Source organism: Opisthocomus hoazin, chromosome 4 (assembly GCF_030867145.1).
Source record: "Opisthocomus hoazin isolate bOpiHoa1 chromosome 4, bOpiHoa1.hap1, whole genome shotgun sequence".
NCBI classification, from domain to species: Eukaryota; Metazoa; Chordata; class Aves; order Opisthocomiformes; family Opisthocomidae; genus Opisthocomus; species Opisthocomus hoazin.
Genome location: NC_134417.1, coordinates 58,438,302 through 58,466,235, shown reverse-complemented (window position 1 = coordinate 58,466,235; position 27,934 = coordinate 58,438,302). Strand labels below are relative to the sequence as shown.

General features: G+C 38.9%; 1 protein-coding gene across 5 annotated transcripts; it reads right to left on the bottom strand.

Annotated features, from left to right (window-relative positions):
• Positions 1 to 151: 151 nt before the first annotated feature.
• On the bottom strand, positions 152 to 27,934 carry TRA2A (transformer 2 alpha homolog). 5 transcript variants are annotated; one of them, XM_075419158.1, is made up of 8 exons: positions 27,684 to 27,934; positions 18,292 to 18,425; positions 15,766 to 15,937; positions 12,513 to 12,701; positions 2,753 to 2,868; positions 2,130 to 2,234; positions 1,342 to 1,409; positions 152 to 1,164 (listed from the first exon to the last, which is right to left on the bottom strand). In XM_075419158.1, the coding sequence occupies exons 1-8, from the start codon at positions 27,717 to 27,719 to the stop codon at positions 1,154 to 1,156; spliced, it is 831 nt and encodes a 276-aa protein (XP_075275273.1). In that variant the 5' UTR covers positions 27,720 to 27,934; the 3' UTR covers positions 152 to 1,153. The 5 variants fall into 5 exon arrangements, with proteins under 5 accessions (XP_075275273.1, XP_075275274.1, XP_075275272.1 ...); XM_075419159.1 differs by having other exon boundaries at positions 2,130 to 2,237; positions 15,766 to 15,865; positions 27,684 to 27,933; XM_075419157.1 differs by having other exon boundaries at positions 2,130 to 2,237; positions 27,684 to 27,932.

Here is a 27,934-nt window from a genome sequence, read left to right as displayed (position 1 = left end):
ATGTAACTGGATGCTGATTCGCAGGGCATTAGGAGGTTCCCGAGAAGACAGATAAATGCAGACTGTATTATCCATTCAGCAATATCCAGCCTTGTTGAACCTATATTTCATGGTGACGTAAAATGCAGAACAGAAGACAGGAAACCATATCTCAGTGGAATTAACTTTTATTGAGGGGGGAAAAAAGGTTTACATGTAGTTATAGGTTTTTCCATCCACACTTTCAGAACTCCAAAAAGGACTGGAAACAAAACTTGCTTAATCATTATCGCAATACCAAAAAGATGTTGTTTTTTTTTGGTTTTTTGTTGGTTTTTTTTTTTAAATGAACAGCAAATTATATAACTAATTGCTATGTTCAATAAATATTTTTTCTCCTGCACCGATTAAGGGGAAATCTTCAACCAAGTACAATAAAAACTCCAGGATTTTTACAGTTTTAACTTAAAATGTTATCCACTGTATAGCAATCCAGAAACTTTACCTATAAAACACAGCTTTAATTTTGAGTGTACAAGGATCTACTTTCCCAGTCAGTCAAATACCAAATTTTGCTCTAGCTCAAATAGTCTACACTCAAAGCAACTACCTGACAAAAAAAAAAAAAAAAAAAAAAAAAAAAAAAAGATCCTCTGGTTCATGACTATCTAAGTAAATTTGTCATTACAGAAAAGGCTCAAAGTCATTACTTGTTTATCAAAGTAATAGGTAAACATTTTAACAGAAAGATTAACGAGTTACTTGGAAATGCATGTTTATTTTAAAGTATCTGAGTGTGTATATTACATATGACATGCAAGTCTTACAAACATCAATGCTTTCTTCTGATTAGTCAGGAGTCCAATTGTTTTAAAAACAAAATAGGAATGACTTCCAAAATGTATCAGCACTTTGGGTTCTCCATTTCATTTTGCTTAAGAAGTTTTACTACACAAAAACTACAACAATTACAATATTTAAGAGTATTACAATAAGGAGGGATGGAAAACAGCAATACGTCAACTGAAAATATGTATATTCTAAATGAACCAAAGATTTGTAAAAGAGCTGGATGGAGGATGAGGAAGGGAGGACAGGAGGGAAAGCAGTAGGGAAGCTAAGATCTGAACTTTGTATTTAAAAATCATGTCCTCAACTGTAACTCCTCTGATCTTCAGTAGCGTCCTGGAAAAAAAAACAAACGACAACACCATTACTATAAACTAACCTTACACACCTCACCTCAGGTTCAATGTGCCCAGCTTTTTTGCTTTCACATGCAGAATTTCCAGCGATTGATTAATACTAGTAACAACAAGGTTTAACCAGACAAATTCTATTTATTTGCTCATATTTACTTACTTGGACTATAGGAACGGGATCTTGATCGTGATCGGTATCGACTATAGTAAGGCGATGGTGATCGTCTCCTTTAAAGGAAATTAAAAAAGAAACCCAACAACATCCATTATGAAAGAAGCCTTATTCACGTCACTTCTACAGAACAGAACCATTTCCTTAGTGCTGAAAGACTTGGCCTGCATGAATGATTTCAGCTTTATTTGGCTGTGGCTCACAGTTATTTAACAAATGCTTTTATATTTCTCTATTTGATGTGTTTAAAACTAAGATATTCCCAGACAAAGAATTTAATAACCTCTCACTAGCCTTGCAAACACATGAAGTGCTTTTCCAGATGCCTACAATTCTTGTTGAACAACATTCTCTGAAACTAGATAACTTTCAAAACAGTGAGATGGTTATGAAATGTCAAGCATTAAAAATCTCATCTACAAATAACCCCTTTTCAAACACCACTGTCTATCAGCTGTCCCTGGTTCTATATACAGCATGGAAAAATGAATTCCCCTTTCTATCTATCCACTAGATTTGCAGGACATGTGTGCTCTACCTCCTTCAACTAGCAAAATTAACCCCTTGCCCAGCTGTTTCCTGTATAACCAAATTACATAAACACTGAAGATTACAACTGCTTTAATCCCACAAAGCCTGAAGTAATGAGGCTCTAATACACAGTAAGTGTGTATGCAGAATCTTACTACAAACGGAATAATGGTTTTTGTCACCGAACTTCTTGGTTTGTTCAATAAATCCACTGTTCCTACAGAAATAAAATAAAAATTAGGTACCTGTATCTGTAGTCATATTCTTCATATCTGTCATATCCTCTGTCATACCCCCTATCATAATATGAGTCACGGCGACGACCTGCTCCACCACCACCACCTCCTCCACTGCTATTAGGGAAAAAGCAAAAAAAAAAAAATTACTTTAGCTATCTACTCTTCTTCTTGATTTACACTACTTAAAAGCTTTTTTTTAAGTGTTCTTGTAAATCAGACACTTGAGACTATGCCGTGAAATAACCTAACAATGAAACATTTAAACAAAAACACCTTCAAAAAACCCCAGAAAACCCACCCGGGATTTGAGCCCAATTCCCACCAAAATCAAAGGCAAATGGGTACCTTAGTAATTCAGTAAGCTAAGGCTGCATTAACTGACCATGCTGGGTATGTATTTTTTCAAAACAACTCCTTCAGCATTTTTTAATAAAGATACAATAAATGACAGTAGGATTTGATAGTATATAAGAACCACAGTAACGCGTTCTTTATATTAATAACTTTGTGATAAAATACAATGGGCATAACTCTAAAATTTTTTAAAGAAGTATCTACGGCTCTATTTCTTCAACCATTCAGTTTCAATCCATTTCAGCCCCATTGCAGGAAATCAGTGAACTCCTTACTGTGTTGGCCTGCCCATGTAGATGCCTGGAGTGGGTGTATGTGCTCTCTTGGTGATGGAGTAATCCACCCGAATCCTCCTGCCATCTAGCTCCATACCGTTTGCATGCTCCATTGCCTGCAGGAGAGACAAGAAACAGGGATGTGAATACCTACTGGTAACTATGGAAGGCTATGCACAAAACACATTATTTTCCATCAGAAGAACAACCCCTGAGCTTCTTTTGTTCAGACTGGTTACTAGTGCCCCACTGTGGCGAATGGCTCATCTCTGTCCCCTGGCCCGTTTGCCGGCAGTGTTACAGGACTGCACTGGGGTGCCGGAGTAATGTGACACGCAATCCCTTCTTAGGAGAGCACAGTGCTAACCACTAATATGGTCCCTTTCCCTAGACTTTGTCTTTTACACATCAGAAAGGTAAACAAAGTCAAAACAGCTTTTTCTGAAAACTGCATCTTTCCTACTGCCGTCTCTGACCCAGAGGGGACGGGCGGATTCAAAAGCTGTGCAAAACAGTGGCTTCCTGTAGGGTGCATATGGCCGGATTACTGCTCATCGGCTGCCATTTCATGCTCTCCCAGCCTCCTGCCATCTCCCTTACAAGGACCTACTCCAGCAGAGCTTAGTAAAATGGCGGGTTCAGCCTACATGGATACCTAATTACAACCTTCCTCCCCACTCACTCTCACAATAGCAGCTCGCTAAAGCAACACACATAAGGGTCTGCGCTCAAGAAGCCTGTGCCTTCAGACCCGCCTGCAGCTCACACACACTCTCACTGGGGGTTCTAGCCCCTGCTTCTCTAGGCTTTGAGAACCAACACAATGGCCTTTCACAAACTCAAAATCACGAAAATAGTTTTTCAAAGGAGCACAGTGTACTTTTGAATATTATATTCATGCAACTGTAACTTTTAAAAACAAACAAACAGAAATTCCAAGCAAACAAAACAAACCCACCCCTCCACCCCCCTAAAAAACCCACAAACCCACAACCTTAAGAATTTTAACAAGCAGTTAATGCTGGACTTAAAAGCTGTTAAAATTTGCAAAGCAAATTTTTTTTTTTTGATCCTTTTCACAGCTGCACTAGGATCTCTTAAATAACAGTACACACCACTTAGTTCCTGAAACCAAGCACAGCACTTTGCCCAATATACATTTTATTCATTTTTCAAGTGGAGAAGAGACACTGTTACAATGGAGTTAAACAACACAACCATTTTACTATTATTTAACTGTGAGGAACCATACACAACCTCAAAACATGAAGATGCCTCTAAGCAGACATATTATTTTTTAAAAGTTCTGAAACAAACAGCTATTCAGAAATGTAACTTTTTGCAGCTCTCCAAAAAGAACCTGATTAAATTAATATACAAGTTGCAGAGGAGGAAACAAAACCTCAACACCCACATGATTTAGCTGTGATGTCCCCAAACTGGAAGTGATTGAATTATCACTAACCTATTTAACTACACTTAGATTGTGTTTTAATAATGTTGTTTCTATCTATACTATATCGCCACCTAGTGAGTTCTGTTCCCATACAAAAATATAACAACTACATTTAGCTAACTGCAAGGCACAGCCAAAGAGCATTTCAAGTCTTTCAACATACACTGAACTAATTTTTGCAAATAAAACATGGTCATTAACCTTCATTTCCTAGCCTTGAGACTTTTTTTTAAAGCCCTGTTCCACACCGACAATCTAAAATAAATCTGTGCACACATCCTAGGAATATGCATGTGTGCACAAACCTAAAAACGAAGGCTGCAAATAGCTGGCTGAAAAATTAGTTTCATGATGAAAAGCATCTTTCTGGAAATGCAGCAATATGCAAAGTGTCTTGAAAGGTACGGAATTTACTGCTTCATGTCATTTTTATGTCCAGTCAACAGCTTGCAGAGTAATAAGCTTAGCTGACAAGAAGCCACCTCAAATCCAGACTATCTGGCACATGTGTCTTAGTTAAAAGAACAAAAACGTCTTTAAGAGGAGGAGTTCTTTGACATCAGGAGCAGCACAGAGAAGAGGTACATACCAGCAAGACAGATGAAAGTTAATTTTGAGACTTGACCATTTGTTTTGGGAGTATGAAATGTGCTACATTTCAGTAAATAAAAAGTCATTCATAGTTACCAGTCTGCATGAAACTCAAACATCCTGGTCACAACATTTCATGACCTACCAAAGATGAAAACTTTAATTTTCTTAGCTTTCAAGAGCTGCCAGCAATAACTGCCAACTAAAAAAAAATGTAAATAATAAAAACATTTAATAGATATACTGACGTAACAAAGCCTTTTAGAGTTCTGACTGCATCCCCCAAACCAGAAAAGCCCAAACTTACAATAAGCCATTATGAATCCAACAATAATCGATAGCAGCAGTCACATTTGGTCACTAGCGACTGGAAATTCCTTCCAAAGAAGTTTTCAAATTCTTAGCACTATTCTTAATGTGCACCTCAAGTCTTTGAAACAAAGTACTTCAGTTGATGTTATTAAGTAACAACTGCTGCAATATGTCCATAAGCCCTATTTGAAAACCTGGTTTCAAATAAGTGATACAACGGTATTCATTTTGTATAAAGGCTTTAAGAACATATTTGTGATTCTAATTACTGACATTTTTGTGTTTTCTTTAAAGCTAAAACAGTTTATAATCAAATTCTGGATTTTACAATTTTATTAGACTAGTATGTCATATTCAAAACAAATTTCAGTTTGCTTTTCTTGCTGTTTTTGGGTATGCATGAATGCTGTGTTAAGAACATTTAAATTTCAAAGGGAGAAAAAATTGCACATTTGTTCTAACAACGCAGAAGACATTCTCAAACACTGTTTAAAATATAGAAATGTATTTTCCAGACCCTCAAACGAAACAATTTGAAGCGAAAAATCAAATTACATTGGGGTTTAAGACACACAATACCCTCTCAGGAGCCTTTAACTGTCAACAGTCCATTTTCATTTCAACCTGGATTTTCATCCAAATATCTGAACGTTGTTGAAAGACTTGCATGGCTTTTGCAAGACGAGAGTAAGCAAGCAAGCAAACAGGATCCCTATAAACATGCACTGTTAGTCCTAGTTGCAAATTCTAAGGAAAAATAGACTTTGCAAGTCGGAGTACACACCTCTGTTTTTGCAGTCAGAAAACAGAGAATGAGGACTGGGAAAGGCACAGGTAATAATTCAATCTTAGATTAGTTTTAAACCGACAGCAGTCTATCCATAACACAACTCCTTCAAATTATTATCTGCAAGGTGTTAGGTTTGACAAAATGAACAGTTTCCAAACTACAGGATCACAGCCTCCAGTGGCTCAAAACAGTTAGAAAGGAAGCATTTATTTTAACAGATTTCAACTTCACGTGATACTCATTACAGTACGTGGTGTTTTCTACGTGTATTGGCATTTAGGTAGAGTAAAACAAGTTTGGAATACCAAACTTTTAATTCTATGCACAAACTTACACAGATGACTGGTACTAGCTCAGCAATCAAGAATTCACTGAAAAAAAAAAATAATATTTCAGTCTGTATAATGCCACAAAGAGCAGCTTGGACAAGGAAATAATATGGGAAATCTCTGCAACCTGCACTCTGGTCACCGGGGGAAGGGTGTGGGGGAGGAAGGAGGGAGGGAGCAAAAATGACTTGGCAGAGCTGATGTCACAGTTACTTTACATTTCTGCTATGGGGTTCAAGATACCATTTGTACTGTACAAAAGATCACCAAGCCTTTGTTTCAACTGCATCTAACTGCTTTGAATTACTTCAATAATGTGACATCACTACAACGTTAGTGACATACAGACTAAATACACCTGAATAGTCAAACATGAGAAATTTACGTTGGGACTCATTTTGAAACCATGATTCTACGTAAGATACAGTCCTTTTTTTGTTTGCTGTGTTTTTGGGGGGGTTTCTTGTTTGTGTCTTTTTTTTACCTGAAGTTCTTCCGGTATTGTATTTAATGCCAAATAAAAACATCATCTCCACTGCATCACAGGTACAGCATGGGATGAACAGACATAATGGATTAGCTCTCCCCCCTCCCCCTCCAGTATACTGATATCACTATTTTATGTCTGTATTTAATGAGGACACCTGAAAGGACATTCTGAAAAAAAAAAAAAAATCTGATGGGATCAAGAAAGACATTAAGCAACGCAGCTTTTTACACTTACTGCAGTCTGCCAAGTTTAATTCAAGTGTCCATTTTGCCTTTGAACACCAGTCAATTTACATTCTCTAGTCTGACGTTTTGTTTTTTAAAATATTACTAGAACATTGTCAGAGAATTTTTTTAGTGTCTGAGCTTAAACATCTATTGATTAAATGTATTCTCTTTAAAGCATACTTTAAAGAGTTTCAGAGTCAAGAAATACAGGATTTTAAAGAACTAAAATGAGCAACTGGATATGTTTCTGCAAGTATTAGCAATTTCACAGCATTTCAGAGTCTTCAGAAGTCTGTAACTTGTAATTCCAAACATCTGTAACCTTCTTGGGTCCTTTTTGATACCACAAACAATACTTTAAGCATTTCTTCAACAAGCTATGGGAGAAGTTTCAGTCAATAATGATGCTTCTACGCTGGTCTGCTTGCACCACAGATTAAATGTCTTGCAAATTGGAATGATAAACCCTGTTATTATTCCATTTTTTTGGCAACTGAACTATGTTAATAGTTCAGTTTGTCTGTATAAAGTTTGCCTTAATTACTAATGAACACTACTTCAGAAAACAGTTCTGAAAGATGGTCAAAACTGTAAAAAGCACGTAACTAGCATTAGAAAACAGAAAATTCTGTATTGCAAACAGCTGCTGTAGCTACTGCTTCTCAGATGAGTTCTTGCTACAGACACATAGCACACTCACAGTAGCCTCAGTTTAAATGACTACTACTTCATATTCTGAGTAACTGAAAAGCTGGATAGTAGCATATGAAATCCCTGGTAACTGTAGTAAGAATCATCTTCCTAGAACAGCCAGCACTTTTTACTCATAATCCTCTAAATTTACTGTTAACTAAGATAATCAACCCCCCTTCATTTTTTTTTTTTTTTATCCCCGCTCATCCCAGTACATAAAAGTTTGTATTCCTCTGAACACAGGAAGGAAATCCTTATGTAATGAACAGGTCAATATTCTCTGTAATTTAGCGAAAATACTGCAAAACTGCAATATTATAACACTAGCTCAGTGGCAGCGTTGCCAATACTGAGAACTAAATATGAAAGAATGGCCATCTTGAGAAACAGGTCTTCAACAGATGTTTACAGATCTCGCCCAAGTGGTTCTGAAGATTTAGCAAAAGGGTGGACAACATAAGACAAGACACTGTAACACACAAAGCAAAAAAGGAATACCAAATATTACTTGGAGGAGTTCCGTTTTTTGTGGGTTTTTTTTTCTTTTTTTTTTTTAAGTTACCAAAAACATAACTTCACAAAAAAAATGAAAGACACCATACCCAGAAGAGAATACAATACCCTTTCTTCTAGGAAAAATGTAGGTAATGCATAGGCTTTGAACAAGAACACCAAAAAGAACATTAGCACAGCAAAAGCTCAGGTTTTCTGGACAAATAGCTGTCAGTCCTCAACATTTATTGTCTGCTATCGTGTTTTGAACCAAAGGCAGCATCCACAAGCATCTTCAATATGGGTCAGAACACAGCATTTGACTAGACTGTTATCTTGCAAACACTAGCCCACTGCACTAAAAGACATTTGATGGAAAAGGAACCTTCTGTCAGATGATAAAATTTCATCTCAATATCAGCACTTTCAAACAGAGTAGAAGAGATTCCACAAGAAAACTCCCCTAAAATGGATACATGGGCCCAGCATTTCTTTCCCAGTCTTGTTAAGGTGGAATGAGTGAAGTTACTGTGATGTTCTTTCTGGCAGCTGCTCTACCTAGTAGTTATCAAAAGCTAAATCTCTGCTCCTTTTCACAGCCAAGATGATCATAAACACCTAGCGACAATGGTGCTATACGGTCAGAACCAACCTGAAGTTCTGAAAGTGTAAAACAGCATTAAGTGAAAATAAACTTTACTGCTGCCCCTGTTATTTTTAGGACACTGCAAGGTACCACCTTTAAAAAAATGTTATTTTACATTGCCTACGGATTTCAACCACATCGAACCAGCTAACAACTCAGAGTATCTTTAGCATCATATGGAGCTAGAAACATTGCATCCCTTGATTTCAGAATATTGACATGTAGCAACTTTTTAACCAGCTCAATAACTGATCCAATTTGTAAGAACTTTAACCAGTAACAACAAAGATCCCGACGAATTTCAGCTGCAACGGTATCCACAACACCAACACTGACCTATCTTCAATAGGTTACCGAAGTTTAAACATAACCACTCACAATTTACTTGGTGTTAAATTTTAGTATTAACAGTGTTTGAGAGCATGTCAGCTGAGAAGGTTCCCAGTGTTACCTCTCTTGGAAGGACAATAGTGAAGATACTAGGAAATACTCTTTTTTTTTTTTTTTTGGTAGAGTTCTATATGTATTTAATCCATCTATGACTGCTTTAAGAGGGCTGGAATTTAGTTCAACATCTCATCTAGAGTTTTATATACTCTTTACTCAGAGGCTTAGGGTGTTGGGGTTTGTTCTGTGTGTCCCATTCCCCTCTTTGTTTGTGGTGGGTTTATTTTTGGTTTTGTTTGTTTTTTAAACAGGAAATGCATTTACTCAGAACAAAAGTAATTCAAGTGTAATTGCTTCTATCCATACTCAATTTTTCATATTTGAGCTATCTTCCACACAGAGAATTACTTCACGTCCTTCAGTGTTCTCCTACAGGGCCTGTCACAGAGTTTCACACCTACAGCTGTATCTACTTCTTCTACACTAGCTGCCACTCATTGCCATCTTCAAATTTGTCCTTGAGGCCCATGAAATCAAGTCAAAGAACTAAAATACTCTGGCAACGAGGTTTATGTAAATTCCAAGTGTTGGGAAGCGCTGTAACCTTTCCCTCTTTTCACACAGCAGCCCGCTGGGGAGAAAAAAAATTTACATTAATTTAATTACATTCTCAATTATTTCAGTTCCTGCTTAAGGTGCTCATCTTTACTTCTGTATTTCTGACCGCAAGTAATATACCACTTTTCTATCCTTCACATTCCAGTTTTGTAGTATCTGCCAAACCAGCTTCATACCAAACAAATTACTTCATGCTATTAACACAGAACGTTTTAAGAAATGCATGGTGTCATGCATGACCAATGCCCATGACAATTAGGACAAAACCCTACTTCTAAAGGCATATGAAGTTGTAAAATAAAGAAGACTGGCACATGAATGTGACAAGAAATACTGTGCAAGTGTTTTGGATGTTTAATGTTCCACAAAAGAATCACATTTTCAAAGCCCCACCAAACGCCAAGAGCAAAGAAATACAAGGCTAGAAGATAGAATAGGCCACTAAAGATGGATATACAGCTATCCACCCCCTTATCCTCTCTCAACCTGTTCAAGTGATAGCGGGAACACACAGAACGGACACTAAAGGAAGTGTTGTGTCCTTCTACTTACCCCTATAACCTGCAACAACCACAAATACATACAGCTACAAACTCTATTCTTCCCATGAACTGATTGTCTATTGGATCATATCAGAAATCAGTCAAAGATCAGAACTGAGTCTAGTTCAACCAACTGATCCACGAAACTTTTTTGTTCATTAAAATATCATCCACTTGCATCAGATTTTTCATTTTTCAGCTACCGATAGTAGGTTCCACAGCCGTCACCGGTCCCTCCCTTCAAAGCTAAGTGAGAAGAGTCATATCCAAGCATTATGAACATACTTCTCAAACGTAAACACAAACAGCAAATCTGAAACATCTGCCCAATTAGATTCATAAACAAGATGCTTGAAGTCTGTGACTTCGTGTGTCCTAAAGAGATAATCCCACAGTGGTTCTTATTCACAGGGAAAAAAACAAAATTGAAAAAAATGATGTGTCTTTACTTTTAATAGCCATTTCATCTACAAATTTCACTACATGTAGTAAACCTCACAGTATCCTTACACAGATAAAAAAACTACTGCTTACTGTGGTGAACCATATTACAGGCTGCTGTTCATATTCTTTGATTCTTTCTGTACAGAACAATTATAGTAATAGCAACTCAGTCCAGCAGTGAACAGCTACTTATATAAGCAAAATCACTGACCAAGGCACAAATCAAGACAAACACCACTATTTTTCAAATGCACAATGACATGCTTTTAGAGAAGAAAATGGAAAGTAGACAGAATCTTCAGATTTTTGATAGATACAGAAAACTACTTTGGTAAGTTAACTTCAAAAATATGTGAAGTGGATAGAGAACTGGCTGAATGGCAGAACTCAGAGGGTTGTCATCAGCGGCGCTGAGTCTAGTTGGAGGCTGGTGACAAGTGGTGTCCCTCAGGGGTCAGTACTGGGCCCAGTCTTGTTTAACTTCTTCATCAACGACCTGGATGAGGAGTTAGAATGTACCCTCAGCAAGTTTGCTGACGACACCAAACTGGGAGGTGTGGTAGATACGCCGGAAGGCTGTGCTGCCGTTCGGCGTGACCTGGATGGGCTGGGGAGCTGGGCAGGGAGGAGCCTGATGGGGTTCAGTGGGGGCAGGTGCAGGGTCCTGCACCTGGGGAGGAACGGCCTCATGCACCAGTGCAGGCTTGGGGTGGACCTGCTGGGGGGCGGCTCTGCGGGGGGGGACCTGGGTGTCCTGGTGGATGACGGGTTGACTATGGGCCAGCGGTGTGCCCTGGCTGCCAGGAAGGCCGATGGGATCCTGGGGTGCATCGGGAAGAGTGTGGCCAGCAGGACGGGGGAGGTTCTCCTTCCCCTCTGCACTGCCCTGGTGGGGCCTCGTCTGGAGTGCTGTGTCCAGTTCTGGGCTCCCCAGTTCAAGAAGGATGAAGAGCTACTGGAGAGAGTCCAGCGGAGGGCTACAAGGATGGTGAGGGGACTGGAGCATCTCCCCTACGAGGAGAGGTTGAGGGAACTGGGCTTGTTCAGCCTGAAGAAGAGAAGGCTGCGAGGGGACCTTATAAATGCCTACAAATATCTGAAGGGTGGGTGTCAGGAGGATGGGGCCAAGCTCTTTTCAGTGGTGCCCAGTGACAGGACAAGGGGCAATGGGCACAAACTGAGGCACAGGAAGTTCCGTCTGAACATGAGGAGGAACTTCTTCCCTCTGAGGGTGACGGAGCACTGGAACAGGCTGCCCAGGGAGGTTGTGGAGTCTCCTTCTCTGGAGATATTCAAGACCCGCCTGGACAAGGTCCTGTGCAGCCTGCTGTAGGTGACCCTGCTTCGGCGGGGGGGTTGGACTAGATGACCCACAGAGGTCCCTTCCAACCCCTACTATTCTGTGATTCTGTGATTCTGTGATTTCAAAAATACTAGGAGGCTTCTACGTGTGTCTAAAGACTTACCTTCATTTTGAAGTAGCAGACTAAAATCAAAGCACGATGCTCATCAGTGATTCAATACAGACAGCTCATGCTCAAAACTTGCCCAACCATCTGAACATTGAACTAAAACGCTTCATCTGTTTAAAAGTGCCATGTTGTTTGAACTAAAGATTTTAAATTAATCTCTGTGAGAACCTGCTAGTGAATACACACTCAAAACATTTTTTTCTTTCAGAGACATTCATGAAGACAATGCACAAAACGCACACCTGTTAAAAGTAGTAAAGCATGAGTTTACCTCTTTAGAATCATCAATTCTCTCAAAATAAACGAAAGCAAATCCTCTTGATCGTCCAGTCCGTTGATCATAAACCACATTGACACCAGTCAAAGGTCCATAACGGGAAAAGACTTCTCGCAAATCTCTCTCAGTAGTATACAAACTGAGACCAAACACTCCAAGACATGTGTTAGGATCTGGATTAGCCTGTTAAGACAAATGTTCAACTCCAATTATGTTTATAAAAAACAGGTTATACATTATCACATAAAAATTTCTCAATTATTAAAAAAACTTAATCTGAAGAAAACTAAACCGTTTATTACAAAGCTTAACACTTCAACAGTTATCATTCCAACTGTAACATTTTTAAAAAGCAACTAGCATTACGATTTTTTTATAAAAAAGACAAACTTCTTATGCTGGTGAAAAACTCTGTTGATAAAAATCAAGCATTCCGATTACAGAAAAATGCTATATAATAACAGGAACCTATTTTATTAGTATTGCACACTTGAATTGCCAACAAGCTGCACACATGATGTATAAGTCTGTGCTAAGACAACATCAGCAAGCCTGAACTCCCACCTTCAGCCTTTCTGCACCGTCACCACTGGTACTAGAGAGTACACCCTGCCTCCAGTCACACACACTAAATGCATTTGAGCTCCTAAGCATGGAGAGTTGAACTATAATTTAGCTTCTACCTAAACTTCCTCCCCTCTCAAAATTTCCTAGCCAACTACGCTGAAAGTCAGTATTTACATTTGAAGGTTTATCTCTTTCTACTTGCAAACCGGAAGTGAAAATCACTTGCTTCCTTCACCTAGATAGTAACCAGTGTTGAAGGCCAGTTCTGTGAAACTGTAATCCAAAAGTATGCGCACATTTTTCAAGCAAGACTCCTGATTCTTTAACACGATGTAGGATACAGATCTACTTACTACATTTCACTTCAACTAAAGAAGTCAAATATGAAGTTGTACAAGGTAACATTTCTCCATTAGGTTAAAAGTCTCTCTACATGCCAGAGAGTTCATCTAATGCCAATTCCACTGTAAGAAAAATTTTGATCTAAATTACCATTTTTTCAGTTAAGCTTCTGGCACCTGTTATACCAGATGCAGCAATTTAAAACAGCAGCAACACGTAAAGGGATTTAATGTTTCTGCTAAAATAGTAACTGAAAGTTGACACAGTTGAAATTTGTATTTCAGTTTCAGATTTTCAAAGCCACTGATGCACAGCAGTTGATGCCTTTGAGCTTGCCTTGCAGCCCGATTCAAATAAGCAACAGGTTTAGATTTTCTGTTGCATTCTTTTCAGAGCTTTTGTTCATTAATCCACTGTGAAAGAGATGTCCAAACTACTAATATATTTAAAGTTTCTTTCTTTCCATTTGTCGAAGTTCAAACATTTCTTTTAAGACACAAATATTCTACAATTCCTTATTAGAGCTGAAGAGCACAACAAGAAGTGGCAGTTTGTCGGCTGAAAATTTTAATTATACAGGTTTAGGTTTCTTTCTTACTCCATACTTCAATCTATCCAATAATTCAGTGGCATTAACAGCTATACCCCTTCTATTATTGAAACTCTTGTGAGTTTAATGAAGTCCATCTTTTAAATCACTGTTTGGACAAGCCCCCTGACACAGGACATATCAGTATCATCCTTTTTTCACATCCCCCTCACACTTAAACCCTACCACCTTTTGCGAGGCAAGAGAAGTACCGAGAATCAGTCTGTGCACCCAAAGCAACAAGTGACAGTTACATCACCACTGGAAGGACTAAACTGACTGTGGAGGACTAAAACACAGCTTTTATGTTAGGTTTTTCTACTGCCTCCCATCAAGACAGTATGCAAGCTCTCTCTAAAAGATCTGAAGTGGCAAAATTGCTACCAGTTTTCCTGGTATCTTTAGGAACCTCACTATTTAGGTGATTTCTGGTTGAGTTTTGTTTTGACACTACTAGAACTACTCCTTAGAATGAATGTGAAATTCACTGTGAAAACAAGTTTCATTTTTCACAGAGTCATTTCCAAGGCAGAAAGACCTCTTCACAGAGCAAAAAATTCTATTATTTCCTAAAGCAGTAAGGTGGATTCATTCATCTTTTACCAGGAAATCTGCTAACCCTTCTGAAGTCCAGTTATTCCTGCCAATTTTTCAAGACTTTTTTTTCAAATTTCATATTTACTACATCATGATTACACACTGGCAACAATCCACAAAAAGTGTAACTATGAACGTTGCTTCACAACAGCTTAAGCCACTGTACGTTAGCACTGCTCTAATCTTGCCCTTTTCCACACACTCTTGCCTTCTCCCTCACATTGGTATTATCTGGTCCTGGTGAGCTGCTTCACCAAGGTAAGCCTGCAAAAAAGTACACTCTTATTGACAGGATTAGTAAAAAATTTTGGAGAAACTAAAACAGCTTAAAACTAAAAGGATCAGAAAAGTACCACAGCCCTCACTGAGGAAGGGCAGATCTGTGTATAACAGCACTCATTTAAATCAGCCTGAAGTGATGTGGCTAAGGCATTGAATAGCATTGTCTATAAAGACAGCCATTGTGAGAAATCTCTCAGAACGACGTAAGATTAGTATCTTAGATCTTGGCTGGTGTACCTATACTTCCTCCTGTCCATACAGAGATAATTCTCATTTACATTTTGAGAGGCTTACTGCTCCTTTTCATAACTGTAAATTTTTCTTGCCTATTAAGATTTAAACATTAGCTAATAACACATGGTTTATTGCTTCGATTTAAACCAAATCAATTACTCAGAGGTATGAAATCACAAGCAACCTTCAAGACAATATGCTGTATGTTACAAGCAAGTAAGTACTTGAGAATTTTCTTCTTTGTCTCCTCTAGTCAATCTTATCTATACTATCAGGTTGCAAGCACGCACAGAAAAGGTCTCATTTTTGTGAAGGGTACGCATACTTGGAACTGTAACAAAAAGAGGATCAGAAGGGTTCAACTTCTAGAGCTGATGGAAACAGACGTCACCCCATCTGCACATACTGACTTGCAAGGGTATGATTTTCAATGAATTTCTACAATTTCCCTGTCCGTTCCAGGCCCAGGAAGTAAATGCCCAGCTGTAAGGACAGAGATTGACTGCCCCTCTCCGAAATTCCCATATACTCCAGTGACAAGATAGCAGGTCAAATTCAGCCTGCAGGTATCCTGGATTACACTGATGTAAGCAGCAATTGTTTTGTTGATACTCAGCCTTAATGAATATGACATACTCTGCTACCAGTGTGCCTCCTCCTGTTGGACATTGGAGAATGACTACGGCTCCTTCGACGACGGTATTCTGGCGTGTAAGATCTGCTTCGAGAACGTCTCCTATGAGAATGAGAATGGGAATGGGATCTGGAACGAGTGTAACGTCTGTGCGAATGTCTTCTGGACCTGGATCTTTAACAAAGAGAAAGCTTTTAGTCAGGTCATATGCACATAATGTATTGAATTGTAAGCCTTACATTTCCCAGAGAAAAATACCTTTTTTTTTTTTTTTAAGAGGCTCTCTACAATTAAAATAGTGAAGTTTCCTCTACTTTGCACATCTAAGATTGCATGGATCTTTAATAACCTGCTCAGCAGCACAATTCTTAACTTTGTGAGAGTGCTTCTGGTATACAACGAGGATTATATTCACAACAGTTTTCGCAAAGTTCAAAGCTTAAACTTACATCAGCATGGCTGCACACATAACTAACACTTGTACAATGATACAGCAACCAGATATGACACACTGTAAAATACTGTCTTGGCTGAAAAATTGAAAGACCTAGCAGCACTACGGTGCTGCAAAATCTAGAGGTGAAGTTCACATAGGCTTGAAAATTATTCAAGACAAAAAAATCCCCCAAACCTGCTTAATGCCTCAAGCATTTCTTTGCAGACATCTAGCCAATGACAAGCTCAGTTTTAAAGCACTCATCATTCCATCAAAATTGCATGATTTCATATGGGTGTTATATCCTAACAAAAGGTAGTTATCTGGCTAAACACTGCAGGAAGAGAAGCTATAACATTAGGCTGAACTTTGGGAATTTAGAGCACAGTAACTCTTTTTTGGCTGCCCTGGTATAAAGTGTATAAATCAGGAAGATGGACTACTGATCTCTCCCAAGAACTGGGGAGAAGGAACAACGTATTATTATGCAATTCCTCTTCCCTCTCCAGAGCTGCAAATGCTGTTTTCTGGTTTCTCTCTCCACTGATGAAAGAAGGATTCAGTAGCTCTCTCCATTTTCACCAGTATGATTGTACAAGGGAAGAGAGAAGATAGGTAGTATAAGCCAGGTAATATTTATGATGTATTTGGGGGAGGAGGGGAAAGACAGACATTCCTCCTGTGTTCCAAGTAAGCTCTCTCAGAACCAAGAACTGCAAAACCTTGGCCCTGCACACACACACTTGTGTGAGAGAGAAGGACAAAAAAATGAATTTAAATCTTAAAGCTCCCATAAATCAAGAAGCTATTTACACTCAGTTTAGTTTGTAGTTTTCAAATTTTGTTTTTGAAGCCCAGATTTTATTTTTAAAGCCTCTAGTGAAGGAATATCAAGAACATCCCCAAGTCGCGTCTTCCAACATTTCCAACAGTTACAGACCTTACTCCTTTTACCTAACCCAGACTACCTTTGCTACAGTTCTCACTTCACTTTTTTTCCTAAAGGAGAGGTCCACATGAGTTTACCCTTAAAAGATTTTGGGGGAAGGAGGCTGGAGCTTTGACAGAATTGAGATGCAATCCCTTCCCTCTCTTCTGGAAGGGATAAATCTACAAATTTTAGTTGCGATTTCTACATTACTACTTCTATTTGTATTACTTGCTTCATTCATACCCATGCTTTTGATAGAGGGGATTGTAAGAAATGTGAAACTATAACAAAAAAGACTTAATATTTTCTAGTTTTTAGTAGTCTTTAGTACTGTAACTTGTATTTCTGCATGCATAGTGATCTAACGATATAACTGTTACACTAATCCCTGTTTTCTCATTAAGGAATGTAGTGGAAGGACATGGACACAAGCTATCACTTAGTCGTTAGACAAAATAATTAAGTGAAACAAAAGTGGTCTTGGTTCTCAGCAAATAATTGGGATAACTGTGGGATAAAAGAGACTCCTCAATAATTCTACTCCAGACAGCTCGGCCTTGGGAGGGCAAATGCGCCAAGCTACAGAGATAAGGAGGCACCAAGAGAGCAACAAGACCGGAGCAAAACACCCTGAAGGACATGATGGACATGATCCTGGAACTGAGTTTGTGCAGAAACAAATGTCAATCAGTGAACAGCGTGATGAAGAAGATGGGCCTTCATCTTGGGACCCCCGAAGACCACCCAAAGATGCTAACAGACATGCGTGAAAGATATTTACATATGCTAATTAGTTCCTAGAAATATAATGAATATTTACATGTGTGATTGTATTTAACCTGAAGCAACAGGGTGTCTGGTGCGCACGTTTGGAGGAGAAATCCCCCGTGTGCCCGGCGCCGCAATAAAGCATACCTGCTTAACAGTATACATTGTACTGTTAGGTTTTTCCTACCGGATCTTCGAATCACTTTATTACTCATGGAATCTTTCCCCAACTTTGTCCACCAAGCACTAACATGCAAACCAACATAATCCCATTAACACACTCCAGAAGATTTGTAAGTTTTACAACAAGGGGAAAAGAAATCTCATCAGTGTACCAAAAGAACAGGCATAAGCAGTAACACTGAATTAACATGAGTAACTCCATGAACATACCTTGATTTTGATCTTGACCTAGAGTGCGATTCAGAATGCTTGGAAGCCCTCGATGGACTGCGAGATCCTGACCTGCTCTCCGATTTTACACGAGCAGGACTCCCAGCTGGAGATTTTGACTGGGAGCGAGACTCCTAACAAAAAAGACAGTATTAAAAATGGTATTGGTTGTATAAATGCCTAACTCCTAACATTTAAAGTACAATAATTCTATTATATTGATTTCTCCTGAAAAACAAATGGTTAGGCAATACCCTCCAAAACAAATTTCATTTTGCTAACCCACTGTTAATATTGTATGCTTTCCTCAAATAGGTCCCTGCTTGAACCAGATCACCAATTCTCTATTAACTAAGTAATCATGCAAATTCATCTACAACTTGATCATACAGACACTGGAACATAAACCATACATTTACTTAACCTAGGACCCATTCATTCTTCCAGATTCTTTTAATTCTACTTCTCTCTTGCTTTCTACTTTTCTTCATTCTTCATTGAGTTTTTCATTTTTCATACTTCGTGTATTCTTCCCCAATTCAAACAATTCATTATAGCCTTAAAAAAAAATATTCAAGTGCTTCTATCTGACCAATCTTCTGTTCAATTTTTTCCCCCATTCAATTTTAATTTTCTGATCTTTAATACTTTTCATTAGCCTTCTTTTATCTTGATTTATCTTCCACATTCTTGGAAAAAACTCTTCAATTTCTTCACGAACATTAACCTTAATGGAAAAAGAACATTTAGTATATTTAAGCACGTGGGGATTATAAAACTCTGCTGGAGTTCAGATGTTATCTACCAAATTGAAAAGCCAGCAGGTAAAGTGCAAGAAACTATTTTATAAAACAACTTTAAAAAAAAAATCTTTAAAACTGTATAAGTGTCTACGTTCTAACAATGAGCTTACTGAGTTCTCAGTGTTTTACTGTATTTTCAAAGCTACCCTCCTCCCCTTTCCGATTTTTTGTAAGGTACATAGATACACTAAAAACTAATTACCACAAATATATTAAATAAATTTATATCAGTAGCTGATTTCCCCCTAAAATAACAGCTATGTACTTCTCAGTATCCAATATCCCAAATTTACTCCTACACATTATTACTAAGACAGTTCAACAGAATGACCAAAGGTTTCCAGTCAAAACCTATCTATGCACATACTTACTCGCACAATACATGCACATAGATATACGCAACATAAGTTATTTTACTTCCCACTTTTCTTCCTCATTGTTATCCTGTTTTCCTTGCATACATTTTAATCCATATAAAACAACATGTATAATAGTACAGTCCAAAGCAATCCAATAAAAGTAAAGACAAGAAGGTTTTTTTCTTGCACGGTAATGCACAGAAGACAAAAACTAGGAAAACAAGCAAACAAAGAGCAGGTTATGATTTCCTCACATTTCATAGTGTACAGCATTTCTAGGGGGCTCAGCTATGAAAAAAACCCCTACAGAACAGTATGCTATATACTTCTGTAACTTCACAAAAGATGTGCAAAATATTTGTTGAAAAAATGCATAGCAAGTTCCCCTCCCACAAGTGTTACATTTCATGTTTATTTGCATCATTTGTCCTCTTGCCTGTCCTCACCATGTTTTCCTCAATTTATTTCTTATTCTGCCTCTGTCCAGATTTTCGTTTTCTTTTGCAGTTAAATTCCTCAGTAATTTAGGCTGAAGTTCTTTTCAAAGGATGCTGTCCTCACATTTTGAGACAATAAATCCAACCAGAAATGGAACCCAAGAGATTCCTTACTAACAAGTACTACAGCTACACTACCTTTCCCCTTTACCTCAAAAAAAAGGACAAGTGACACATGAGGAACGTCACCTACTGAGATGATTGACCTGCCCAACTTACCAACGAAGGCCAAATTCAAAGCTTAGCTGTGACACATGGACCATATAACCACGTCTGCATGACGGGTTACCTTTACTAATCTGGCTATCTGCTGATCTAGCTACAGGAATTTCACTGAAATACAAGGATGTATGTGCACTTAAATATTACCAAATATTATTTCATATATTTATTTTTACATTTGAAATCCACTGTTCACTATAAAAAAATATATTTCCTTTTAGAACCACTAACATGCTTTTTAATCACCTTGCCTCTACTTTTGTACTCTTCATTGTTCGATAGCCTCCTTAATTCTTCAATTTATACTTCATCCCCTGCAACAATTACCAATTTCTCTGAGAATTATTTCCACTTCCCTCCCTAGTAAAAGTGAGCAGCAATATCGAAAAACATTTAATGTGACATCATTCACATTTAGAAAACATCCTTCAATAAAAAGACAATTCACCCTCCTCAGTCACTCTTTCATGAGAATACTGTGTTGTCCATATTTTTTACATCTCAAAGATCAATTCTTCAACATAGAAACTTCAGAAATTTGAACAAAACAACAAAAAACACACCAAAAGAACAGATACTGCACAATCTAGAAGTGTTGGGAGGTGCCAAAAATACCAAGGACCAAATCACTTCAATACAATGTAAAAGTTACTTAGTGTCCTTATTTATTCAACTGAAGCATCTTATGACACCACCCACAGTTTCTAATAGTATCAGTTATGACAATGAATCTACATTAAGTTCCCAAAAGAAAATGTTACATCATTTCATGTAGGTCAAGTCCTTTTGAAACTATCTGCTTAAGCCCTTCAGGGTCTTAAACTTTACAACTTTAAAACTGGAGTGACAGAGGTGACAGCATAAGTTCTTACACATTTCAAACTTCCTCAGAGTAACTGTAGATGTAAACTGCAGCTAAAGAGAGATTACCTGTTAGCAGTTGCATACTGTGTCTGTCATTGGCAGGCAATTACATCTCATCTTCTGATGAAACATAGATCACCTAGTTATACCTCCTACAGTGCTTCAAAAGGAGAGACTAAGGGAATCACAATAATCTGCAAGAGTTTAAAGACTTAAGGATGACACTGAAAAAGTACCTAAAAAGATTTGTATCAGCAAGACTATAGGCAGGGATTAAGAGATTCAGAGCTTCAAGGAGTCACAAAGGGAGATTTTAAAGAATTTTCCTCCTCTACTTCCTACTATAAGAAAATAATCAGCAAGCTATATCTTAGTCTAGATAACACAGACCTAATTGTTCTACATGAACAATTTATATCCATTCTGCAATATGAACAAGAAGATTCAATAGTTAACATTCTTTCTTAATACATCATCTTTAATGAGGGAAAATAGACACACCTACTATCCAAAACATTAAAATCTGTCAGTTCTGTACTTGTCTTTAAGCGATCTAGACATTCTGATCTTAGCTCCGCCATTATCACAGAAATTAATTTCACTACTGCTTAATAGAGAAAAGACTAAGATTTCTCTCTGGATCCTCAAAATTTTCTTTTCTTTCTGTTCTAAAGATACTCAGTCATTTAAGGGCCACGGATAAGACTGTCTGTCTTAAACTCAGCTTCTCACCCCACAACTATCTTACAAAACAGTATGTATTTTAATGCCTTCAGCTTTATTACACAACTGTCCAGTCACTACTTTCATCCTTACAAACTTCTAGGCAGATAGTCACTGTGACCACGTCAAACTATCTAGATTTGCTGTCACTACAGCTTGTAGAAAGAGACGGCCAGCTAACTGCCTAATAATCTTCAGATCAGAATTCCCTTTCGAAATAAATGCTACATCAGTCAATAACACTTCCCCCACAGCAAAACTAAGAAAAAAAAAAAAAAACCACACCCAACCAAAAACCACACACACACACACAAAAAAACAACTTATATCTCAATTGTAACAGCATGCTTCCTCAGAATAAGATGTGGCAGCTTCCTCAAGTACATACCAGGAAATGGCATTAATGATTCATCAAGAAGTGGAACTTGGAACCAAAGAAATTATTGTAGGTAAACACAAAGTCTAGACTGCAGCTTCAGTTACTGATTCTCTGGATAAGAAGCTGCAGAGCTAGCAGCATTTAAAGAGAGCACTAAAGAGTATTCTTCATCCTTTCCACCTTCTCTCTTCCCAGAAAGAGCAATATGAAACAAAGTAGTATGGAAAGGATATCTGCCTGCCCTCCACGCCACCCCCCCCCCCCCGCCTTACCTCATGCTCACATAAACCCAGTCATGGAACAACTATCAACAACTTTGGATGATCCAGCTGAGCAAAATGTCAGTCATATTGATGCATTTCATTCATACTGGTACAACTATTTAAACCATATAATTGATGCACCTTGTATCTACCATTCACATTCCTCGCATCTTTCAAAAGAAATGCTACTTTTCAATATAATTACTATTTTAAAAGCATTCAAAACATTTCTATGCAGAGTAGAATTGCAAAAGTCTTTAAGAAGTATTCTTTCAGTTTTCTACCTATCATGAGAAGGTATGATAAAGAACATGGGGGGGGGGGCGGGGGGGGAGAAGATAATTATCTTTCTTTTACAACACTCTTCTGTCATGCCTGACCTCACCTCACACCTTACAATTTCAGAGTATGACAGAAAGGCTACCAAAATTTGAAGTGAGATGCTAAATAAAAAGAACTTCATAAGCTTAAATTAAGCTTTCTACAGCAAAGCATAGGAAGTGAAATGGTAAGAATAAAAATATCATTAAAAGATCCAGAAATTTCAGTTTAAATCATCTGACCTTGTTAGGAAGAAACACCAGTCACACATGGTATGGGGCGGGCAGTGGGGGAAGGACAGGAAAACAAGTAATCCAGTAATACCATGAAGTATCACCATTAAGTGATATTTCAGGGTTTACAAAAATCCTGCTAAAAACTCCTGCTCAAAGTCTAACTTTATAAGCGGGTAGAATAACATAAACAGTCAAAAAACCCTCAGAAATTTAGAAGCAGCCTACGTTCACTGGATAAAACTGTCAATTTAGTGACATCTCATTTACGAGAAAGGACAAGATCATATTTTAACCATTGCTTTGACAGGAATATACCAGCTTTCTTTGAAACTTACAAGAGAAGTTTAGTAATTTTTACTTTATACTCTGTTCTGTCACTCTATGCTAAAAATAAACCTGATCCCTTAACTAGCTGTTCTTCTATACATATTTCAGTAGTATACCTAATTAGCTTCTGTATAGAAAGCAACTCCTAAGTTGCACTATCTTGAAGACAAGTATATTCTAAGTTACCAACACCAGCAAACTTCACGTATTTCTCAACAATACAGCTCTGATTAAAAACAAAAAAAGTTAGAAGAAGCTTCAGCAATAAACTTTTTGAAATTACAAGTTAATCTGCTCACTGAGGCTTAAAAATATGCCTCTTCAGGGAGGGTTCTGTAGTAATTTCTTTATCACATATGAAAGATAAGAAACAGAATTTGTTTTCAAAAAGGGCAGTCTTCCCAGCTGACATTGTCCAGAACAATCCAGAATTTTACTAATCTTGATTTAAAAAAAAGGAAAAAGGAAAAAAGAAACCTACTTTCAGAAAACATCTCCTTTTATCCACACTGGTCATTAGAAACCACAGGGCGATCACAGCACTCTCCAAGCGAATGCACAACTCCTGAGCACTAGCAGACTGCCGTGCCTGTATTTCAGCAGGTATGGAAAACACCGTGCCTTCCTTGCCACAGAGGCAACAGGCTGCCACTACAGGAGAGGCTGAATGCAATAGCTAAACACACTTCCTTGCACACAGGACATGAAGTATTTTGCATACAAGCTTCATGAAGCAAACACAAGACACATTCACAGTTAAGCTAATCCAAAAGCCACTTGCAGACATATGAACTATGCATACTTCCTTCAACAAGGTGACTCACATGCAAAACCACATTTCTTCAAGTGCTTTCTTAGACTGAGATCACTGTCAGATTCCGCAGAGAGCAGTAAGAGGCTTCTCGTTAGAATGGAGGAAGACAACCAACCTGAAGTTCTATCTTTGTTCTGATAAAAAGTTTTATCTATCTAGACAAATAGCACATTAATATTGGTAGAAAACTACTAAACTTCCAAGATTACAGAAATCAAACATCAGCAGCAGCTCAAAAAAAATAACTGACAAAACTTCCAAGTGGAGCTTCTAAAGTGCAGGTTTGCTCAGACTCCAACTTGTTGCCTGCTCTGGAAAACATTTTAATAAAGTTGCATCAAAGAACATGCACCAAATGAACAATGTGTTACTAAAAATAACTGGACAAATAGAAAAGGAAATAAGAGTTGCCCATCACCTGACAACAGTAAAAGATAAAAAAGCCTAATTCGTCTAATCTGCTCACAAAGAACATTCAATAGCAACAGTCCTACAACTTATCCAAAATTAAAGTCACTGGGTAAGAAGCATGACTTGAAATCTTTTTTTCTTCTTAATGTCCATAAACTTAGCTCTAGCACATCCACTATATTTCTAATTCTTCTGTCAATTTCTTTCCATTAAATCACCATGCTTGCTTGAGGGGGAGATTTCTTCTGTTCAATCAGCCACATTCTTAATACAGTACTTGCTTAAGTTGAAACAAAATGACACAAAAACAGAGCAGATGTTAATTAGTCTGAGCATATTTGATTAACATTTGCTTTAGAAAAAAAATACAGAAACGAGCTCAAGAAGAAGAAAAAAATCTCTGTAATGTCTACAATGATTTTACCCATCACTTTAGAAATACAAGTTTAAATAGTGTGAAATATGCAATGTCATTGGAAAGTTATTTCCACAATTATTCCACGTGTCCTGTTCATATTAATCAAAATATGATTTTAAAATCATAGAGGCAAAGCATATAGATGAACAGTATCTTAATGCTGCTAAAAATAAGCTTTTTAAAAAACAGTAAAATTCCTGATCATATTGTGGGAAAAATAAAAAAAAAGTAACTATCATTATTTATATATGAACATCTTTTCTTGACAAAGCAAGTAGCAAAACAGAAAAACACTTTCTAATTAAACTTCATACATATCAAGAAACAGCTTCACTTTGGTATCAGACTTCATCACTACTTGCAAGAACTTTCACTGAAGTGCTTTTGGGACAATAGGCATCTACACTTATAGCATATAAAAGGACTCAAACTAAAATTAAACTCCCTTACTCCTTTGGCGTTAAGTTTTTTAAAAGCATATCACACTATATAGTATTTAAACTGAATCAAGGTGGGGGGAGAACTGAAAGAAAGGGTACTCAGAATTCTTCCTCGTGGCAATTTCCAGGAAAGCAGGTTCTTTACAAACTTATTTTCAAGTTTCTGCAGTTCTTTCTCCCATTGAAAACTTACGCCATACTCTCTCAGTTCCACGTGCCTGCTTATAGCAAACTGAAGCACCAGGACACTCAGTGCATAATAGAGTTCTATCCAATTGTGAATAGCAGACTAAAGACCCAAAGTTAAGTTACACATGCTTAATTTTATGCCTGTGAGCACTTCCAGTGAAAATGAAACATAAAATGTTACAGTCTGAAATGTATTTTATTTCAAGTATTTTAGTAGCATCAACAACAAAAGTATTACTGAAGAAAAAAAAAACTGCTTCTGAATGTTCTTTGTTAGTAAAACAAAAAACCAAAACTATAAATGAATCAAGTACCTGCCATTATGATCAGTTATAAAAAAATATCAGTAAACAAGAGTGACTGCAAAATTCCAGTATTAGGGAAGGAGAGGAATATAAGTTTTTCAAATGAAGACCCAACACAGTCAGCAGCTCTTTTCAACAGGTAAATTTTCCATCACAAATAAAAGAACAAGTCAACTGAGAAGCAGCAGTCACAGAAATTGCTACGTAGGACTTTTCAGATTTCACATACTCTCAAAATATCTGCTACATTTGGCAGAAGGCGGCGTGCAGAAATACTGAAACCACACAGCTATATCAGCTTTGTAACACGAACAACAGCTCCATCAAGGAACCTAATACACATGTTCTGCGGATGAACAGAACATACTCCCTAACAATAAACTACAGCTGGAATACAGACAAGAAAATAATTTTAAAAAATATAAATCTTACTGTAAAATGGGAGATTGAAGCAATTTTTTTTTAAAAAGTAGAAAAAGCATGCTTGTTGCTCAACTTTCTCAGACTTCGATGGTTTTCCGTTCAAATATTAGTTTATTTGGCTGTAAAGAGCTTAGCTATATAGCCATCTTTGTCCAAGCAATCAGCACAAGAACAGATTTTGTTTACCTCACCTGAGGAACCAGCAGCAGTCACTGCACGTCCAGGTACAACACTCTCAGCCTAGGGAATGCCTTTTTTTTTTTCTAGCTAGCACCACAAAAGGCTAACAGTATTCGTGTAAAAAACGTAGTAACTGCAAAGCTGCTGCCACTGGTTCATCAGAGAAAGCCACCAAAAGGACACTCGGCTGTTCTTCTAAGGCATCTCTTTAAGAGTGAACAAAAAAAAATCTCTACAAAATCAAAAAAAAAGCATAGTGATGGAGTGAGGACAAAGCGCAGATTTCGTTCCTGTTTCAAGCGGCTTCTAATCCTTGCTTGCCCTGATCATCACCAACAAAAAAACAAAATTGGAAGTGGAAGGGACCGGTCATCCGTGCGCAGGAAAAACGGCAGCCATCAGACGGACGAGAGAAGAAAGAGGCCTAACAAGGCTACAACAGCACCGCGGCTTGCTGAGAAAGCCTTCGGCTGCGCGGTCCGTGAGTTTCAACGGCTTCACAAGGGCGGCCGCAGCTCCCCACGGGCCTCCGGCAGCCCTGCCCGCAGCAGACCCCGCAGCGGAGCAGATCCCGCCGGGCCTCTCACAAAAGGGCCCGCTCCCTCCCCGCGCGCGGGCGGAGGCCTCGGCTGCCGCGCGCGGGACCGCGCTCCCCGGCCGCGAGAGCGGCACTGCCCGCCGGCGGAAGGGGGACGGGAAGGGCAGGGACCCCGGAGGCCAGACCGGGCAGACGAGGGAGGGCCGGGATACGAGGACAGCTCGGGAAGAACATCAGGAGAGAAGCGGGGAGAAACGCCGGGCTACAGCAGCGCTCCCAGCCCTGTTCCGAAACAAAAACCCGTGCGCTGGCAGGGTGGCGGCGAGCCCGCAGCACCGGAGCTCCGGGCCCGCGCCCCGACGGGAGGGGGACGGGGGGACGCGATGGGAGAGGGAAGCGTGCGAGAGCGAAGACACCGGCCATCAGCTCCGGGCTGGGCCAGCTCCTCAGCGCCGGGTCGGCGAAAAAAAAAGGAGGGAGATAGGGAGAGGAGAGGAGAGGAGAGGAACGCGAGTCGTCCGCGGCCCAGTCACGACTCTTGCGCCTGAAGAAGCCATTTTAGAGACAAAGCTGCGTTGCCCCCACCCCTACCGGGCCGGAGGAAGCGAAGCGCTCCCACCCACCTTCCCCGGGCCAGGTCACCCCCTCTCAGCTCGGCCCGGGTAGGGACGGCCACTCACCCTCCCCTCGAAGTTGTTCTCCTCCACGTCGCTCATGTCTGCAGAGTCCTGGCCACGGGGCTGGGCGAACGGGAACGCTAGTCCCGAGCAGCAACTGCACCCACGACCGCTACTGCTATTATTGTTCCTGTTATTATTACCGCTACCGGTACGGCCGCCGCCTCCCTCCCGCCAGAGCCTCCCAAACCGTCTCCCGCAGCAGCGCAAAATGGCGCCTCCGCTCCGTCTGCGCCCGACACCGCGCGGGGGCG

What these genes read in the sequence shown, in the direction of transcription:
- TRA2A (XM_075419157.1), bottom strand. Translation starts at nt 27,719, where the DNA reads ATGAGCGACGTGGAGGAGAACAACTTCGAGGGGAGG. An exon ending in AGAACAACTTCGAGGGGAGG is followed by an intron (nt 18,426 to 27,683) that starts GTGAGTGGCCGT and finishes CTTTTTTGTTAG; the next exon opens with GAGTCTCGCTCCCAGTCAAA. An exon ending in GGAGGCACACTGGTAGCAGA is followed by an intron (nt 12,702 to 15,765) that starts GTATGTCATATT and finishes TTGTCTTAACAG; the next exon opens with GCTAATCCAGATCCTAACAC.